The sequence below is a fragment of the Mastomys coucha genome, unplaced genomic scaffold (assembly GCF_008632895.1).
Source record: "Mastomys coucha isolate ucsf_1 unplaced genomic scaffold, UCSF_Mcou_1 pScaffold13, whole genome shotgun sequence".
Classification (NCBI taxonomy): Eukaryota; Metazoa; Chordata; class Mammalia; order Rodentia; family Muridae; genus Mastomys; species Mastomys coucha.
Genome location: NW_022196895.1, coordinates 42,762,494 through 42,783,392, shown reverse-complemented (window position 1 = coordinate 42,783,392; position 20,899 = coordinate 42,762,494). Strand labels below are relative to the sequence as shown.

The window sequence follows — 20,899 nt, the reverse complement described above, 5'->3', positions numbered from 1 at the left end:
CATTAAGCTCCTTAGTAGTGTATCGAATTTCCTCAAGGACTACACTTTCTACCTCTCCTTTAGGGGCCTGTTTTGCCTTGAGTCTGGTTATAGATCTAGAAGAAACTATTGGTGGGCCTTGAGAAACATCTTCAGTGAAAGTCACTGCTAGTTTATCAGACTCTGGGGGATTAACTTCCTCGTGTGAGAAAGGCATTATTTCAAGGGGTGGGGCTGAAGGTACTACTTCCTCGGGTGGGGCAAATCCTTGAGGATCTGAAGATTCAAAATTCTCAGCTTCAATGGGGTCTTCCCACACATCCCCATCCCAAGTTATAGGATCCCATTCTTTGCCTACTAATGCCCTTACTTTAACCACTGACACCCTCTGAGGCTGAGACTTGAATTTTCGCTGTAATTCAGCCAACCTTATAATGAGAGTTTCAGTTTGGTTTTCTGCAGCTTGAGCTCTATGGCTGCTGGAGAGAAGATTCTCTTCAAGGACACACTTAGCAACTTTTAGAGCGTTTACTTTTGTCTGAAGCCTTTCGATTTTATCACACAACTCCGTATTTTCCTTCATCATTTTTTCTTGAAACTCTTTATTCTCCTTCATCACTTTTTCTCGAGATGCTAAGAGCAACCAACCGACAAAATCATTTTCCAATTTCTTCCCCATCTTGTGAAAAGCTTTATATACCGAATCCCCTAATTCATCAAGATAATCAAGGGCATTAGCTTCTTTGAGCTTGAAAAATAGTAGTGACCACAGGTCTTCAGCATTTTCTGAGCTCCCAGGAGGGAGAGAATTTGGAGAGGTTTCAGTACTTGAAGAAGCTGATGGATTCTTAAACCATCTCCAGATTTTTAAAAGATCCATCGCTATACTTCTGCTCCTCTAGACCCCACTCCCAGTACCAATTTTGTATTAGTCAGTGTTCTTTAGAGTCACAGAAGTTATGATAATCTTGATGTAGTAAGGGATTTATTGCAGACTTACAGTCTGTAGTCCAGCTCCCAACAATCCACTCCCAACAATGGTCGGCAGCAGCTGTGAATGGAAGTCCGAGGATCCAGCAGTTGCTCAGTCCCACAAAGCAAGCAATTGAAAAAAAAAAGAGCGAGCTTTCCTTCTTCCTTATATAGGTCTCCAGCAAAAAGTGTGGCCCAGGTTAAAGGTGTTACCACATTCTTAACCCCAGGTGACCCCGATTGAACTCGTAGATCTTTCTATCTCAATCCTCTGGGATTTGTAGCCACTAAACCTCAAGATCTCCATGCCAAGATTCAGGTCGGAAACTTGTTATCTCTCAGCCTCCAGATTAGGGCCAGGTGAGCCCTCCAATTCTGGATTGCAGTTCATTTCAGATACAGTCAAGTTGACAACCAGGAATAGCCACTACAATGTCTGAACTACAGTATTCCTCAAACATCAGACCCCTTGAGTAACAAAACTGCCGACCATCTTCCTTCCTGTTCTCTTTTAGTTGGAATTTTAAGAAGTTAATTACAGAAGAGTGCGACCCCTAAGAGCCATGGATTTCTCATGAAGGTAGGTTCCCAGCATCACCGGAGTCAATCCACTAGATTGTATTGTCAGTTGAATCAGTGGCTTCTTAAGATTGATTAGTATTTTTCTACGCATATTCACACACACACACACAAAGCACACTAGGTTTATAAGTTGACAAGGATGTGGACATAATAGCTCATAACTGGGAAGAAATCCACAGACTAGACACACGCGTCTGCAGTTCATGTGTTCTGAGACAGCAGTTCTCTACACTGTACTAAGAGCTACGGGACTGTCCAAGACACTGGCTTCCCCTCCAGCACATGGCAAGAATGATTTCTTTCTGATGTGAATCTAGAAAGAAAACTAATTTACAGCCAAGGAGGAATCTGGGACAGGAGAAAAGCTCAGCGGAGATTAGGAGAGACATTGTACTGACTAGTGTTCTGCACTCTGGTGAGTAGACCAGCCCCTGCCAGCCACATGAAGCCTAAAATTCTGACTGCTTGGAATTCCAAGTTGACTCATGTCACATGCCACATAAATATCAGGTAAACTTTCAAATTCGGTTCTACTTCCACCTGTTAACATTCTGATCAACTCCTTCCTACTCCTAGCTTAAGCTTTGATTAGCAATACCATTAATTGGGTTCATATTTATAGCTATTTGTCTTGTTACAGTGAAAAACTATACTGCCAAAAGCAAGGTAGGGAAGAGAAGGTTTGTTTTGGTGTATGGTTCCAAAGTGAAGTTCGTCAAAGCTGAGACATCCTAGCAGCAGGAGCCAAGGCAGCTGGCTACGTATCCTGTTCAATGGGGAAGCAGAGAGCAATAGATGTTCTTGTTCAGTTTACTTTCTCTGCTTAATTCACTCAGGCCCCTAGGCCTGAGTATGTATTGCACATAGTTAAGGTGGATCTTTCCACTTTAATTGACCCCTCTCTAGAGAATCTAGATAATAATAATAGATGATATCCTAAGCTAGATAATTGGTACACCAAAGTCAAATATTATATATGCTCATATATAACTTTATATATACCCATGTCATCCACAATCACCACCAAAAGCCATCAAAAGATTGGCTTTTGGGTGAGTCTAGCTGGGTCAACTTGACAATCAGTATTAACTACCTCAAAAAACTATTGCCAAAAAAAAAAAACTCTGCTCTTCTAGAAATGAGAAGCCTATAACATAGAGCAATGTGTCATCAACTTGGTTATTTGAGATGATGCCTCATTCTGTAACATTTTCATTTGGAATCCTCCTGCCTCAGATTCCTAAATAGCTGAGATGGCAGGTGTACCATGTCTGGTTATGTCTGAAATTTTGATGGAAAATGAGTCGGCTGGGGATTGTGGCAAAATCATGTTGGTCTGGCTAGTATCCTGTACTCTAAGAACAAGAGGATGTTGAATGGTGTGATGGTTTGAATGTGTTTGGCCCAGGGAGTGGCACTATTAGGAAGTGTGGTCTTGTTGGAGTAGGTGTGTCACTGTGGGCATGGGCTTTAAGGCCCTGGTCCTAACTGCCTGGAAGTCAATCTTTTCCTAGCGGCCTTCAGATGAAGATGTAGAACTCTCAGCTTCTCCTGCTCCTTGTCTGCCTGGATGCTGCCATGCTCCCACCTTAATGATAATGGACTGAACTTCTGAACCTGTAAACCAGACCCAATTAAATGTTGTCCTTAAAAATGTTGCCTTGGTCACAGCAGTTAAACCCCATCTAAGACAAATGCTAAGCCTCTTCTATCGCTAACTAGGTAATCATACTCCATGTTGCCAGAATTTAGAAGTCTCTGCACATGTCTGAGCCTATTCATAAAGCATAGGTTTTTGTTAGTGTTCCTAAGAGTGTCTTACTTTGGTCAATGCGTCAGAGCCATGAGAGAAAAAATTTCAAACTCCCATAATTCATGCCCCAAGATAATCACTACTACAATGTTGGCATTAATATAATTCTCCCCAGTGTTTCTTTTGTATCTAGTCCCACAATGGTAAAGATGTTACACACCAGACACCTGACACACCAGACACCTGAGACCTGTCACACCACCCACCTGACACACCAGCCATTAGCCACACCAGTCACCTGCCATACCAGTCACCTGCCACAGCTGCCACCTACCACACCAGCCACCTGCCACCTACCACCTCAGCCATCTGCCAGCCACCTGACGCACAGCTACCTGCCACACTAGCATTCGAAATTTCCCTACACAATTGATAATATGGTTCAGCAGGTAAATGACACTTGCCCACAAGGCTAAGGACCTGAGTTTGATCCTTCACATCCACATGTTGGAAGGAGAGAATGGACTCCCACTTCCTGTCCCCCCCCCCTTAGGTATACTTTGGTATATGCAGCCTGCCACACACAATAATACATAAATAAATAAAATAAATACCGTTTTGTTAAAAGCCAAAAGCAGTTTTGATATAAATCTTACTTAAAATTAGTAAGTTAAAAAACTTGTAAGGAAAAAAAAAGCATAAAAGGCAACATGACTCACCTTTGATGAGAGTTTTAGTAATTTAGTAGTTGTTAGATTTGTCTGTGTTTTATAAAAAAGATTTTCAAAAATGATTATGCACTACTTTTATAATGAAGGGAAAATGTTTAAATTACTTACCATGGGAACTTTAGGGTAGAAGTAGTTAGTTAATTCAAGTTCAAAATAAGATGCAAAGCCTTCATTGAGCCAGATATCGTTCCACCAGCTCATGGTCACCAGGTTTCCAAACCACTTTTGGAGATGTGAGAGAAAAGGAGATATTTCTCAAATTTAAGTTATCGTTATTGCAAATACACATTAAGGAGGCATGATGCCAAAAAAGATGTACATGTGTTTCCCATCAATAACAAAACTAGAAAACAGGACTCCCCAACATAGTCTTGCTGTTTTAACACGATTGGCTATTCATTTCTCAGAAGTGACTGCCTCACCTCTGGTAACTGGATGCAGTGTTTGCTTTAAAACTGACATTTAAGCACAAGGCTGGCTCGCCGAACATAGAAACTGTTGGCCTTGCCCACGAGCTGTTTAGTTCAGTGAAGCAGAAGTGAAGCAAGGCTCTCACCCCTGCTATTTATGCACCTTATATTCTAACCATGACTTCACTGTAAGTAGATGCTGTGTTTTAGATTGTGATTTGAGACACACCACATATAAAACACTCAAGCAAGGGTATGCTCTATAATGGGTTATAGCTGCGTTACTTTCTATTTGAGATAAACTGGGCAAGAAAATGTATAGATGTCTTTGGAAAGGAAAATACAACTCCCCAAACCAATAGATCCATGCCCTGGTATCTAACTAAATTCTTACAGCAGTTGTTAGCTCCCTGCGTTTTTAAAAGTGTCACTTAGGTAACAATAAGAAATGACACTTAGAAGCTGGGCAGTGACACATGCCTTTAATCCCAGCACTTGGGAGGCAGAGGCAGGCGGATTTCTGAGTTCGAGGCCAGCCTGTTCTCCAGAGTGAGTTCTAGGACAGCCAGGGTTACACAGAGAAACACTGTCTTGAAAAACCAAAAAAAAAAAGAAAAAAGAAAGAAAAAAAAGAAATGACGCGGGACAACTGATCCAAACTCAAGGGAGTAGGTAGACTGTGTAACCAGGGTGTTATTTTGTCCTTTCTAAAACTTGTAGAGTTACACAAATTGAAGAAAATATCACTGTCATATGTAAAGTTATTTCTTACCTGGCACATTTGTGTTAATGGAACCAGAGACTAAAATGTAGGTGTGAGACTCTCTATCAAGTCAAATGCCTAGATTTTTAAAATTACAAGACGAGACACACAGAGATGATAATGTGTTTCCTGATTACAGCTTTTGTGGAAGCATCTGAAGCCCTCATATGCTCCTCACTAACACACTGGCTGCATCCATCAAATCTCTTCCCAGCATATAGTTAAACAGGTTCTCTCTCGTTACCTCAACAGCTCGGACTCCGGGTTCTCGGTACCTCAACAGCTCAGACTCAGCTGGGCTGATGCAGCACAGTTTTGTTTTATGCACAATTAGACATTTCAAAAGATGCTCCCCTACTTGTCCAAATTTGGTATGTGGCTGGTATTTCTGGGTTTGCTGTGTTGAGGAAAACAGCTGGAAATGACCTCCCTGTGAATAAGAACATTTCACCACACACCTGGTGCCCAACCTCATGGGCGATGAAGCTCAAGATCATGGCTCTTTTCTCTGTCAGCTCTTCCTTTGGTTCCAGGAGCAAGTATAATTCGTCAAATATCAACAGCCCCCAGTTTTCCATTGCACCAGTGCCAAAAACAGCCAAGGCAACTATATCTAAGTGGGTTTAAGTAGGAAAAAAAAATTAAATCTTGTCTAACACAATGCTGTTTTAGGTATAAGTCATGTGCAAGTAAAGTCATAAGGTTACTGAAAAATAAAGAGAAAAATGTGTAACCTGAGTAAAGAGAAAATAGTTTTTAAAAACCTAACACTGAAGATAGAAACCATAAAATAGATTATTACAACTGTATGAAAATCACATAAAGATCAAATGCTTCTGATGACAGACTCAGGTTCAAGATCTAGAAAGTTCTCAAAAGTCAACAATAAGAAGACAAAATGAGCTACATCCATGAATTGTTGCCCCACAATTGAGTCCTGGTTCTTTCCCGGCTCCATGGGACATGCGCCTCAGAACATGTATCAGACTTAGTAGCCTCAGGTGACATTGCCCATCCCTCTAAACTATTCCTCCCCACACTCACCCCACTGCAAACACATATATCCCTTTGATTAACCCAAGACTTCCTCTGCTAACTGACCCTGTTTACTATCTCAGGAAACCCTCTTCTCAAAAGATGGATTCTATCAACACTTGGAGTCTAACCCTGAGAGCTGTAAGAAACCATTTCTTACAGATACTAATGGCTAATTTTAAATTTTCTTGAAATCACATCTTTACACATGTATGTGTTTGCATGTGTCTGTGTCTGTGCATTCTCTCTCTCTCTCTCTCTCTCTCTCTCTCTCTCTCTCTCTCTCTCTGTGTGTGTGGGGGGGGGGGGGGGGGGGGGGAAGATCAGAAGACAATCCATGGGAGTCAGTTCTCTCCTACTCTGTGAATCCTAGAGGCTAAACTTGGGTTGTCAGGCTAAGCAGCAAGACATTTCTCAACTGAACCACCTTGCTAGCCCCCTTCAATGACGACTTTTAAAACATTTTTAAACTTCAAATGGATACAATTTAATTTAGCAAAGTCATTGGGGTTTTAAGAAACAAGTCATCATTTTTGATCCACACAGTCCTGCACTATTTTATATAAACATTTAACTAACTGTTTCAAAATAACAAAAGAAATAGCCATGGGTCTAACACTTAACCCTTTAGAACTGGCTGGGAAGGTTTTCAACTTTATACACTGTTTTCCATAACATTTTATATTTACAATTTCCTTGTTTTGAATAGATTACCTATTCTATTTTGTTTCATCATATAAAGTCACATTTGTGTTTTAAACTTTAGAAAAGGCGCTTCATTCTCATTGCTGTACAGTATTCACTCGGTTGTGTGACTTTATCTCTGTTCTCACTATTATTCGTCAGTCCTCCAACCAAAGCCCACTACAAGGTCTGAGTTGACAAAGGAAAGGCAGAATCATCCAGTTAAGTTAGAGACATCCCAGGTAATGACAATTGCATATGGTGTGAAGAGCCTGGAGGAGAGAAGAGAGTATCGAGACTGTGCTGGGGACTGACCATAGCTGGGAATGGCCCACCTCCCGGAATAGGTTGGTACATCCTTGTAAAGACATGGTCAGCAGTCATTCTACATCCTCATGGTAATAAGAAGCCACAGGGAGGTTTGAAAGAGGGCTTTAAAGTTAAAGAGTAGTTATTTCTCTACAAGGCTTCTGGCTTCACATAGGAGGAGAATATGTTAGATGGTGATCCCAACACACAAAGACTGGCCTGGTAAGGATGCTGGTGATGTATGTCAGAGAAAAGGAGGGGTGGGAGGCAGTATGTAGCTGGGGGAAAAGAGAATAAAGCAGATCCTTGAATGGACAGGATATCACGCAAGAACAAGGGTGACTCTGGACTCCTCGCCTAAGGAGCATAAAAGGTTTTTTGTTGTTGGTGGTGGTGGTGGGTTTTTTTTTTTTTGTTTTTTTGTTTTTTGGGTTTTTTTTTTTTTGTTTTTTTTTTTTTTGTTTGTTTTTTAAATACTGTCTGTAAGGCTCCTTATCTGACAGGCAAACTGGGGTCCCTGACCTGGCTTAGGCTGCTTCTCAGCCCTTTGCTCTTTATTCCCCCTAAACTAAAAGGCTCAAGCAGCAGAGACTCTATGGAACATCACAGCCATCAGCCAGTATAGGCAGAGCATAGTGTTCCCAGGATTTCAGAACCATGTTGGACAAACAATTCAAATTTACACGACCCATACAATTTAAAGAGCAGAAAAACCACACTGGACAAATTTCTTAGCTGAGAAGTCCACAGGCCTTTACAGGCATGCATGAGAGAGAAAGTATTTCCATAAGTCCTCAAGGATCATATTATAGTCACACACGACTCCAATTTTTCTGAGGAAATCTACAGATGGAACAACAAGTACCAGGTCACAGTGAGTCACAGCTAAATAATACCTAAAATCTTACTAGAGGACACTGGGATAAGTCATGCAGGCTCACTAGCTGAAAACATTCAGAGCCCAGCACTGCGCAGAACTGCCACGGAGAAAAGCTATACGAAAGAGAGTTTTAGCCCAGTCAAGAGAAGGAGCCACTGGATACCCACAAGCGAGTTGACATGCAAATGGTCTTGCCTCACAAGATACATAGCTCCAGATGGAGAAAACACAAACAGATCTTTGTGTTTTGAAAGGTATCAAACACCATGGTGTTTGAATGGTCTTGGGGCTAACTCCAAAATAAAAGCTAAATGGCTCTAATACACCCTTGAAGGCTCATCAGTGTATCATGTAACCTCAAGTTGGGGCCTGCAAAACAGAATATAATGCATTGAGATTCTTTAAATGTCTCACCTGTTTTTGGAAGTGGGTAACTGATATTAAACAAATCCTCCAGGAATGAGAAGACGGGACCTGTGATGTTTGCAGCAAAGTCTAAATATCCATTTGCAATGTGGTCTTTCCGGGCCCAGATACGTATCTAAGTTAAACAAGCGATAATTACAAAAAGCAATATTGGGCTTTTGAAAAGTGTCACCCTGTTCATGCCAACTCCCTGCTACTGCTGAACTGAAGCCTTATAGCTTCAGAAGCAGCTATGTGCCCATGGTGGTTGGAAAATGCCCCCCATTTTGGTCCCTAATTGGTAGTGCTGTTTGGGAAGGACGAGGAGGTGTGCCTTATTGGGGTGTGTCACTGTGGGATGGGACTTGATGTTTCAACAGACTGGCAACATTCCCGGTATTCTGTCTTTCCCTCCTGCATACGGATGAAGATGTGAACACCCATCTGGTCTCCTCTTGGTTATGATGTTTTGTCATAGCCAAAGAAAAGCAGCCAAGACAGTACTTGTTTAAGCTCATAAACATGCTGAGAAAAAATCCCAGAATGCAAAGCATCAACTGACCTGAACCAGAAGTATGGAACATTAACTTTTACTTTGAAAATCTGTAATTGCTGGTCAAACTGGAAGCTGCATGTAAGAAGAGAGAAAATGGGCCCCATCCATCACCCTGCACAAAACTCAATTTCAAATGGATTGAGAATATCAACATAAGACAAAATACCATGAATCCCATTGGGGAAAAATAAGTAATAGGCTTGAACTTACTGGCACAAGAAGAGATTTCTGAACAGGACACTGATAACATAGATATTAAGACCAACAATTAATAAATGGAACCCCATGAAGCTTAAAAGCCTATGTATAGAAAAGAACGTAATCATTCTTTTTTTTTAGCAAAGCAGCAGCCTACAGAATAGGAAAAATATTTGCCAATTATACATCTGACACAGGGAAAGTACTAAAATATACAAAGAACTTAGTAAACTGAGCCACAAGAAAACAAATAACTCAATTTTTAAATGAGATATAGAGTTTGAGAGTTCTCAAAAGACAGGACACAAACGACTGTGAAGTGTTTTGAAAGAGTTAAGAGACTTTATTCTAAATACCTATAGCTACAGTGCATGTTGAAATGAAATCTGAAAACAAATATAGCTGATGATAATTGGGAATTTAAAAAGGTAGAGTCTCCATAACACCAAGTAAACCAGTTCTGAGATTTCCCCACGATAAACTTAACAGCTCCAACATCTTTAATGTTTCAAAATACAAAAGAAAAAAAAGTAGATGTTATCTTTCGATGGCAACTGGGACTCTTGCAGGCTGAGGGAGGAAGGTAGGGGCGCTCCAGGACATGGCTCCGGGCTGGACCCACCCTCCCAGCTTGCATGCGCTCTTGCTGGTGAGACCCAGGCCTCCTTTCAGCACATGCAAGAGTAAGATGAGTGTGCAAGCTGGCATCTGGCACAGCCACATACCAAGGACAAGCTGGGCCCTGCACACCTGTTTCCTGACCATGTAAGCACAAAGTACAAGCACGATGCTATGGAATATAGGTGACCTAAAGACAGGCGAATCACAGGGCTCTACTGTGACCATACAGTGGATGGTGGTTTGTCACCTTCTCTGCCGTTTCCCACAGGATGACAGGTGATCTAAAGGATTCACATTCAGGCTGTAACTGCAAAACCTACACTAGGCTGGTCTCGAACTGGGAAATCTGCCTGCCTTTGCCTCCCAAGTGCTGGGATTAAAGGCCTGTGTCACCACTGCCCATCAACTATTTTTTTTTTAATGCACTGAATTTGGGTTAAAAAACAACTACCAAATGGATATGAACATCAGTCTACAGCCCAATGGCTCCTGGAGGCCAGGTGCCTCTACAACCCAAATTCCTTTCCAGTACTGACAGCGAGTTGAATCTCTTTTTATAGTTTTTGTTTGTTTGTTTCTTTGTTTTAAAGGCAATATTGCATAGGAGTACCAGAGACCGCCTCAGTGGAAACAGAAACTCTTTACATTCAATAAAAACCTGGCTGCAGGCTGCTTCTTGTACGTGTACAGTATGGTGCGGTGCACATTGTGACCAACCCATCAAGACAGCTTCTGGCACTCAGGACCACAGAGTCGCAAGTTTGCCAAAGGGGAGGATAAAGAAGAAGAAGTGAAGTGGAGGAGGGGCCTGGTTCACTTCTGGTTCTGGAGCTGAGTGGTCAGCCAGTCCCCTGTGGTGGCACAGGTGGCCCTGGTGCGCCAGTTCCTGTGGCGTAGAGTCTGTGATTTAGGCGGTATTCGTGGCACTAGGGAGCTCCTGCTTGTTGGCAATCTTCAGCAGGCATCCTCGTGGGATCCACACAGGCCTCACTCCCACATGCTCTCGGTCATTGGCATCCATTCCATTATGAAGATCAAACCTTGGGTGTTCTGGAAGAAGTGGCAGATCTTGTCCTGGCTGCCTGCGTCTCACCCAATGGAGCTGATATTCTTGTACTCAACTGTCTCCACGTTGAAACCAATGGTAGGAATTGTGCCCAGCTTCTGTTCGTATGGAATTGTTGTGTTCCCTGCAGCACCCAGGCCCACCGTGAGAATGCGCCTTTCTGTTTTGCCAAATTGGCCCTTGAAGAGGTTTGCAAAGATATCCTCGTGTTTGAGGAAAGGTGGAAAGCAGCACTGGTCGAGACCTCCAGAGAGGCAACACCCAGCCAAGGGTTAGTTTTGTTCTCACAAGATCATGGTGCTGACCAAGAAATATTTTTTTTTAAATGGGAGTGGAGAAAGATTATAATCAAAATGTATTTATGAAAATATTAAATAATACAAAGTGATAAAATAATCTTTAAAAATGTATGATTCTGTAATTGCAGAATAATCCTTGTGCATTCTATGTAAAAAGAATATCTTGAATCCTTCCTTCCTGTTTAAAAACATTCCAGTGATTCAAAACAGGATAGTGTTAAGAGTGACAGCATGCTATGTGACCAACTTTAAACCTTGAAAATTTTAAATGACTTAATAATTCAAATTCAATATTATTTGACCTATGTCATTTTCAAAAATGAAAGTCAGATTAGGTCCCCTCATTTTAAAAGCCCATAATAGTCTTATAGTTTTAAGCCTGTTGAAGCGAGTGCATTATAGTCACCACTCTTTTGCAATGACATTCCCAAGTTGCTGGGAAAGGGCGCCTCTGCCATTTAAACATGTAGCCATGTAAACAGGCTGTCGTTCGGCGCTGAAGAATGCACCCGTGTGGTTTTCCTGACTGTGCTCCTATTCCAACCTGCAGAGCTATAATGTTGCAGAAACACCAGGTGCTCTAACATTTTCTCTGTGAACAAATTTTAATAGAATTAAGAATGGTCAGTGCTGATATCAAGGAAGACACATGAAAATGAAGGTTCTTAGGACAAAAGTTAGAGGTATGGGAATTACAACCTGTGTCCTTATGTGAGTTCTGTTAGCTCAAAAAAAGTACTCTCTGCAGACCCTTATCCAAAAAGGCTAAGAAAATAATAATAATGATGATAGTAATAATAATAATTATAAAAAAATAATAAACATCATAATGCAGGCACATGCTTTCCAGGAAAGATTCATCTCACTATGCTTTTACTTCTGCTGGAAAGTTTGTCTTGAGTTATGGGAATTTATAATGATGTGAGAGTTTGGGGACATTCCTGTTCACAAAATGCAGCCACCTGTTTTGGAGGCCCTAGCCTGGATTCCCTCACTGATTTCTTCCTCCCCTGAACTACAGGGACCCCATTTAGTAGGAAAAAAATGGCTTCTGGCCTTGGATCTGCCTTTTCAGATTTACAGCTTCTGAGGCCAGAGTTGGGAAGCCTGCTAGACTCGGAAAAGCCACTGGACAGGTTGGAGGTGGTGCATACAATCTGAATTCTGTAAAATGATAGCGTCACCAGCGATTCCGTCCATGTTCATAACCTTCCAGTTTATGAATTTTCTCCCACAAATGACCATGCTGCATGCCCAAAGCCAGACAAAGGGTGGAAATATTATATTGGATTTGGGGTGGGGGTGTATCTCCTAGGAGGGAGCAAAAAAACACAGGTCAATAAGGACCATTTTAGATGTAGCCGTAAAATTCCTTGAAAAATCACACCTGCTATGCTCGAGCGATTAAGAGCACTGACTTCTCTTCCAAAGGTCCTGAGTTCAATTCCCAGCAACCACATAGCTGCTCACAACCATCTGTAATGGGATCTGATGCCCTCTTCTGGTGTGTGTCTGAAGACAGCTACAGTATACTCATATATATGAAATAAAGAAATCTTTTTAAAAAAAAGTTTTAAAGGACTAGAGAGATGGCTCAGTAGTTAAGAGCACCGACTGCTTTTCCAGAGGTCCTGCGTTCAAATCCCAGCAACCACATGGTGGCTTATAACCATCTGTATTGGGATTCGATGCCCTCTTCTGGTGTGTCTGAAGACAACTACAGTGTACTCATACATAAAAATAAATAAATAAATAAATAAATAAATAAATAAATAAAATCACACCTGCCCACCTGTGTGTTCTGATAGCCCTGACTGGACATGGGAGATCTAGAGATCAGACAGTATTGTTTTGCATGTGTACCCATGTTGCCCAAGTCTACCAAGTTAGCCATTTCCATCCCTATAGTGTATCCTTTGTTTATCCTCATGCATTGTATAACCACGCTCTCTTACTGAATGGGTAATTTGGGGATAAGCTGGACATTATTCCAAGCTTGCATTTTGTTTACCTCACAGAACACACAGTAGATTGACTCGCTTTGTAGTGCTCAGCCATGGCCAACCACAGCATTCCACTGATAAACTCAACCCAACATCTCATTTTCTGGCCAAGAGCATTATTTTCTTTTGTTCCTTTTTGTCTCTATGGCAATTGGCATTCTTTATAATAAGCGTTCTCTACATTTGGGAATAAACTGACTTTATCATTTCACAAGAATTGCTGATTGAGAAGAGGATTACAGGCTATTTGGTGTGGGTGGGAGGGACCACCCTGGGTCTCTCATTAGCTGTGAGAAATCAGAGATCTGCTTCTTGCCGAGCTCAAACCATGCTTCTAGATCATGCCTACGCAGATTCACTGATATAGGCCATGGTTTGGTATTGGGCTAGTGTTACATCAGTGAGTGTCAAGGATCTCTTAGTAATTATCCAGCAAGAGAAACAGGGCTAGGAGCCAGCAGCTCGGGATGATGAGAAGCTGCTGTTTGCATCCAATTCTGTATTCATGATTCATTAGGCTAGGAGTACTGGAGTAGCGCTTTGGTTTTCTCTCCTCCCATGATGGGCTTGGCTCACCGCCAGCTGTCTTGTCTCCATATGTCGATGGTATGTGCCTAGAAGGTCTCGGGCCAGCCAGAGGAATGCTTAGTTAGCTGCTGCACAGCTTGACCTTTCTCACCCAGCGAAGCCAAGAAAATCAGAAAGAACTAGGCATAAGGTGTTGGCCTTCGTTACCTCCATACTCCATGGTAGGGAGTAAGCAAATGTGAAGAACAGTGTCATGACAACCATGATACTACACTGTCATGAGAATACATGGAGCTAAGAACTACAGGACAAAGCCTGTTCGCCTCACTTCAGATGACTCTGGGGAAGTATTGTACACTCAGAGCTGTGGGATGCCCATAGGGCCTAGCTCCCAAATAGGATTGACTGTGAACCTGCACACGCCACTCCAGTGAATACAGTTGCACCTGGCTAGGGCTAGTGTCTACTTTTATTGGTCAATCTCAGGCCCATCCTAGTCACTAAACATTTCAAATCTGGCCCGGTATGCAGCGTATCTCCCAGGGCTAGTTCCGCCTCCCCGTTCAATCCTGCCATCTAAGAAAGCAAGAACAGGAAGTGGGTACTTAGAATCTGCCTCGAAGACTGGTCTTAAGGTGCAGTCTTTCCATCATCCAGAGACTGCCCCACCTGGGGATCCGTCCCATATACAGCCACCGAACCCGGATGCTATTGTGGATGCCGGGGAATGTTTGCTGATGCTTCAAAGCCTGTTATGGCTTCCCGAGAAGCTCTGCCAGAGCCTGACAAATACAGAGGCGGAGCTCGCAGCCAACCATTGGACTGAGCGCGGGGGATCCCTGATGGAGGAGTTGGAGAAGGGACTGAAGGAGCCAAGGGGTTTTGCAGCCCCCATGGAGGGAGCAACAGTGTCAATAGGCCAAAATCCCCTGGAGCTCCAGGGGACTGGACCACCAACCAAAGAATACACAAGGAGGGACTCATGGCGCTGGCCGCACATGTGGCAGAGGATGGCCTTTTTGGACATCAGTGGGAAAAGAGGCCCTTGGACCTGAGGGTGTCCGATGCCCCAGTGTTAGGGAATGCCAGGGTGAGAGAATGGGAGTGGGTGGGTTGGGGAGCACCCTCATAGAGGCAGGGGGAGGGGGAGGGGAGTGCGTAGGTGGGGGAGCACCCTTATTGAGGCAGGGAAGGAGGGGTGGGGAAGGTGGAGTTCCCAAAGGGGAGACCTGGAAAGGGGAAAACATTTGAGATGTAAATAAAGAAAATATCAAAAAAAAAAAAAAAAAAAAAAAAAAAAAAGAAAGAAAGAAAGAAAGAAAAAAGAAAAAAGGAAAGGTACAGCCTTTCCATAGAAAGTTACATAAGAAAAAGTATGTCTTACCCTTACATGCGAGTGCAGGCATACACACACATTTTTTTTTTTTTAATTTAGTGAAAAGGGAGGAAACAGAATCTCGCTCTGCAGCCCAGGTTGGTCTCCAACTCATGACCTATTATCTCTTGGGTGCTAGGATTACAAGTGTATGCTACAACACTCAACTTGTTACATTCTGCAAAGCCACATTTCCATGGGACTTGGCAGGGGGAAGTGGGACAGGACAGTAGGTTATAGATATGTGGTACACTCCATGAACATGCAGCCAGCATCTTGCTCCTTATCTACAGGGTCTTCCCTACTCACCTCCTTGCCTCTCTCAGTTCTGCTGACATAGTCCAAGTCACTCACAACAAGTGCCACGAGGTACGTTGACATGCGGGGTGTGGTGTGGAAGGTAGTGACAGTCCATCTGCTTCCATTCACATCAGTTCTTTCAGACTGACCTGCGAGAATATTTTAGTCCAAGTCACTGTAAACCTAGATGATATGCAACCTAGAAATAATTTACCAAAACAGTTGTCAACAAGCCATTCTTTCCTAGTCATTCCTTGTAGTCTAGGAGACTGAGTTTTCTCTCTCTAAGCTGTCAACACTCGATCAGCAGGTTACTATGAACCATCATCATCCCAGGATCCAAACACAAAGTTAGCAATAGAGAGATAAAAATGTTAATTGCCCTCAAATAATCATACTATGACACAAAAATATGAAAAATTCTTATGCTACTCAAAAGCATTTATGTATGTACACATTGAGTGTGTGTGTGTGTGTGAGTGTGTACACACGTACATGTTTTCAGAGGTCAGCACTAAGCATCTTGCTCACTTGTTTTCCATCTTGTCTTTTGAGACAAGGACTTTCACTAAAACCTGGAGTTCCCCAGTTCAACAAGCCCTCAGGGAACTCCCTGTCTCCCCAACAGTGAGATTATGGGTGTATTCCTCCATGCCAGGCTTTTTTACATGGGTGCTGGAGATCAAACTGAGATCGGCATGCTTGCGTGGCAAGCATTTACTCACCAGGGCATCTCCCAAGTCCCCCAAACTATTTTCAAGTAGTTTCTATTGTAGTGATAACTACTCCAATAGTATCATTACCTACTATACATATGAACCAAATCACCACACTTTATCCCATAAATGTGTAGAATTGTTATAATAATTTTAAATAAAGAGTTCATTTGACAGACACAAGGACGGGATCTTAGGCTGGAATCAGCACCCTGAGTGTTGAATGCTTAAACCGAATGTCTAGCCCATGAGTATTGTGACTATCATCCCCAATTTACAACCTCTTTCCATCTACTTCTATTTTCTAGTGGAGAGCACTTCTCAGAGAATTTAATCTAGAACTGTCTGAGTCTAAAGTGAATCAGAAACTGCAATTCCACCTTTGTCACCTTTCAGAGGGGTCAGTAGTGTCCTGAGCCTACTCAGATGTTGGTGAGAGCTTGCTGGCTGACATGTTACAGGATGGTATATTTCTCTCTCTCTCTCTCTCTCGCTCTCTCTCTCTCTCTCTCTCTCTCTCTCTCTCTCTCTCTCTCTCTCTCTGTCTCTCTGTCTATATCTATATCTACATATCAATATATAACAGCAAGACTGAGGCAGCTTATAGTGACTCAGCTCCAGTCTGCAAGCAGCTATCCCTTCTCAGCCTTCATTCATTAAAGTCATATAAATGCTGAAAGTCCAGTGTTAATTGAATGTGAGAGTTACATAGAGCTCAATTTTTCTATACTATCTCTGGATCTTTAAAAGTTAGAAACCAATACAGTCAATATAAGAAACTCACCCAAGGTAAATAAAACTCATCCAGGGCTTAGTTCAGACCAAGGGCACCAGCCCTTGATCAATAAGGACCCCTAGTAGGAGCACTAATTAATGGGCAGGTAGACTGTCAGTGTCTAGAGATGGTATCATGTCCCCAGATTCCCGTAGAAAGAATAGGGATGGATCTTCTCATGTAAGGGTCAATACTTGTCTCCACAGTTACGCTAGATGAAGGCTACTCACACACTGCCTAGAGAAGCTGACACGAAGGCTGATGTTTTCATGGTTATACGAGGACAGGCAGCATTACTTACCTAGCTGGGGCATATTGGAAAGAGCCACATACCCAGGATGATGGATAATTGTAATATTAAAAGTTGCCTTTAGAGCTGGCTCATCAAAACAGGGGAAAACATGCCTGGCAAATGTTGGTTCCATCTGAGATGCTACCAGGGGTCTGAAATACATTTTAGGAGGAAAATTATTCATTTTATTTTTTTGTCTTAGATCAATGGAAGCAAATATACACGGCACACACAGTCTCCGCTTCCTACTGCATCTCGGGGTTCTTATAAGACCTAAAATAAAAAAATGATCTCTATAACTTTCAACCTCAAAATATTTTTTGTCATATTACATCATAAACCTCTTATAAGCAAAACAGGAACAAACGTACACATGGAATGTTAGTCATTGGAAAGTCAGGATGACTTCTTTGAGAATAGTCTGTTGCTGTCATCTGTCACCAAAGGGTGAAGCAGCCTGAAGAATGCCTTTGTTTTTTCTTGTCTCAAATGTTTCCTCTATTTTCTAATTGAAAACTTACAGCCCTATTTTGGGCACCTCTGGGGGTAAACCATATGGGTACATGCCAGCTGAACGTTATGTCCTTCAGTTACAGAGAGATTGGTCACAGGCCTACTGTGGCTTCTCCTACGTCCGTGGAAAAATACAAAGAGCATGCTGCCAAGGTCACAGGAGATTTATGGCAGAAAGCTTAGGGACCAAACCCCATGACATCAGGATCACCTCAGGCACATCCTGCCTGAGTGTCTGAAGAGCATGGGTCTCAGCAAACAGCTTTCTCCTTAGTCTGGTTATTTTATTTGCCAAGACTCAGTGACCTGGAGACCTGGCTGTAGAGGGCAATAGTGAATGTGAACTTCCCTTTCAGTCGAGGTCCTTACCATCTGTCATATGTTGACTCTTGCTTCAGGCACCATTCCTAGATAAATAAAGGTAAACCAACACAACAACCATCCTGAGAGTGCCTGTTCCACCCATTCCTCACCTCTGCAAATCTCTTCTCCATGGCAGAAGAATCTCTTTGCTCACATAATATTTTTTTTACCCAGCTTTAGGAGGGACATACAAGTAGTTGAGACATTCAGAACCCTCTCACAAAAAAAAAAAAAAAAAAAAAAAAAAAAAATTAGAGTGAACCATCTCACAGACAGCCCATTAAGGGTGTTCAAACTTTACTGACAGAGCTATAATTAGCAACCAGCCTATTTGTCCTGTGTGTTTCCCTCATTTTATTACAGCCTTGCTTGTGTAGGCTTAAGAAAGCTTGTGGTTTCACAGTAGCCTGGTCATTCTGCTACCAACTGAACAGCTCTGGGCAAGCCACATAACGGGGCTGGTGCCTCAGTTCTCGGTGTGGAAAATATTATACTCTGCATTGCTACTTGAGCTCATACATAATGTCATGTATTATCAGTGAGCAACCTGACACTGACAAATCATCCGTGCTCCCTAGACATTCCAACCTGGCAAGTCATACTCAATATTACTGGCATTTCTATGTTACACGTGGGTTGGTTATCATTAGCAGTAAAACTCAATTCCAAAGCTGCTGGAGTTACACCTGAATACAAAGTCACAAACTGAATACAAGTCATTGTTCACGCTCCGGTTAGAAACTACCAGAAGCTAGGGGGTTCTGTCTTTTTCATTTTTATTTTTTTGAAACGTGTGTCATTTACAACAGAAGACCGACTTCACAGCTTTGGGGTTGCTATAAAACATAGGCAGCTTTATCAATATATACAAAAGACCACTAAGTAGTTTTGCAGTGTTGCATAGGACAGCAAAATTGCCTGCTGTGTGATGTGAGTTGCTGTGTTTGAGAGGAGATAGAACTGAACAGAGAACCCAGTCCACCTGAGTTCTCCACTAAGACGAGCAGAATGAAATACATTTTTAAAAGCCATGTAACTTCAAGAAAGGTGTTGAAAGCCTCTAGACACCTTCTCCCAAAGAATATGTAAATGGGGTTACTTGATCGTAATGACCAATTGGGTCTCTAAAACCATGATTCTGGGGAACAGTGGTGAAAAGGAGGGCTGCACACATCTAACAAGATGCAGATAAAGCTTACAGGGTGGCCCTGATTAAGCCACCTGGAATCGGTAGGAGGGATTCCCGCAAGAGTTCATCCATGCCCCTTGGGAAGTGCACGGCCCTTGAAACTAGAACACTCTGAACATATGGTAGCACATTAGTACCAAAGAGGGTAATGAGAAGGGAAAAGGCACATCTCACTCTAGAGTACACAGTCGGGTACCCAGAGAGCCAAATCCTGAGCACAAACCACAGAAAGAGAAGTCTGACCTCGACTCCTCTGCCATGACTTTCCAAAGTTTATGAGTCTCAAGAAGGTTGCGAGGGCAATGGGAAGGCCCTTAGGCGCTTAGCAGAAACAGGATGAGTTTAGTTATGAGTGGTGAATAGCAACTTAGAGGGCTGAAACTGTAGCAAACCAAACCCAGAGCAGATGCTTCCACGTCCATGATTTAAGTCTCCTGAGAAATGAAAGAAAAGAAATCCTCATGAGTTTTCTGTAACTACTTCCCAGCCTGATTTCATACAGTTCGAGAAAATCCCCCACAAGTCACAACCATTTGGCTCTCAATGTTAACTGCAAAGGCCAGAGGCAAGCGGCAGCAATATGATCTGGCTAGACCACATCTGAGAATCACACAGTGAGTATCTTTGCTTTCTCCCTCTGCCCGTGGAGAGAGAGGCTGTCTAGCCTGCAGAACATGAGATGATCTGCCATTCTTCTTTCCCTTCAGATTTTATGGGAACATTCTATAATGGTGTCCTTTGAGTCTGTGTTTATCATGGTCAACTGGTGTGAGAATTACAGTAGGGGAATTTGCCTCCTAGTGGCTCAGCACTGTAGAATATCTTCCACTTCCTCTTCTCTTGTTCTAGAATCATGGCTTCACCACACTCTGGGACTGAAAGAGGTCCTTGTGGCCAAGATCCATGAACTTGGGGTAGTAAGTCTGTTTCCATAGGAAAGATGTCAATTGTATGCACTCAGTAAAACATTTTATTCCAAATTATTTTATGAACTCCATATGGCTACATCTCCCATTAACAAGTGATAAATAGCAGAGTTGGTCAGAGATTAAGTAAAATTCTTCAAGAGTTATGATGCCCCAATCTTTGAATATTTCCATACAATAAACACCCAGAAATCAAAATCCTTAGTAAAGCCACATGTTCAGCCACTGGACTATGGGTCAATGATTATTCCATGAATTATGTTTGCTTATTGTGGTGTGTAAGAGAATCTGAAAACTATAGTTTTCACCAGGCAACAAAATATAATAGCTGCAAAATCCACTCTGCCAAAAGGATGCCAAATTAGGTTAGGAAGTTCTTCAAAGTAAGTGGCCTTGAGGTTAGGAGATCCCTCTTTGAGCAGCTCAAATATAGGAAGACACAGGAGGGCCAGGGAGAGAATATGAACCAGAGAATAAAACTTTTAGCAAGCAGTGGGTGGTGCTTGTCAAGCCTCGAATGCTGTCAGGGAGCTGGAAGGAGGCACCCAACTCTAACCTTGAGCTAGTGGAGAGGAGACTCTCGGAAAGCAGCATGAATATTTCTTGAATATTTCTCCTCCTCCTCCTCCTCCTCCTCCTCCTCCTCCTCTTCCTCCCTTCTTCTTCTTCTTCTTCT

At 42.4% G+C, this 20,899-nt stretch overlaps 1 protein-coding gene across 1 annotated transcript in view; it reads right to left on the bottom strand.

Annotated features, from left to right (window-relative positions):
- Lvrn (laeverin) overlaps positions 1-20,899 on the bottom strand; it is a 63,133-nt gene that overhangs the window by 30,825 nt on the left and 11,409 nt on the right. Inside the window, exons 2-6 of the mRNA XM_031365645.1 lie at positions 17,242-17,384; positions 15,459-15,598; positions 8,513-8,639; positions 5,649-5,803; positions 4,126-4,239 (exon numbers count right to left, since the gene is read on the bottom strand). Of these exons, the coding sequence (XP_031221505.1) occupies positions 4,126-4,239; positions 5,649-5,803; positions 8,513-8,639; positions 15,459-15,598; positions 17,242-17,384 (679 nt within the window). The remainder of the gene's footprint in view (positions 1-4,125; positions 4,240-5,648; positions 5,804-8,512; positions 8,640-15,458; positions 15,599-17,241; positions 17,385-20,899) is intronic.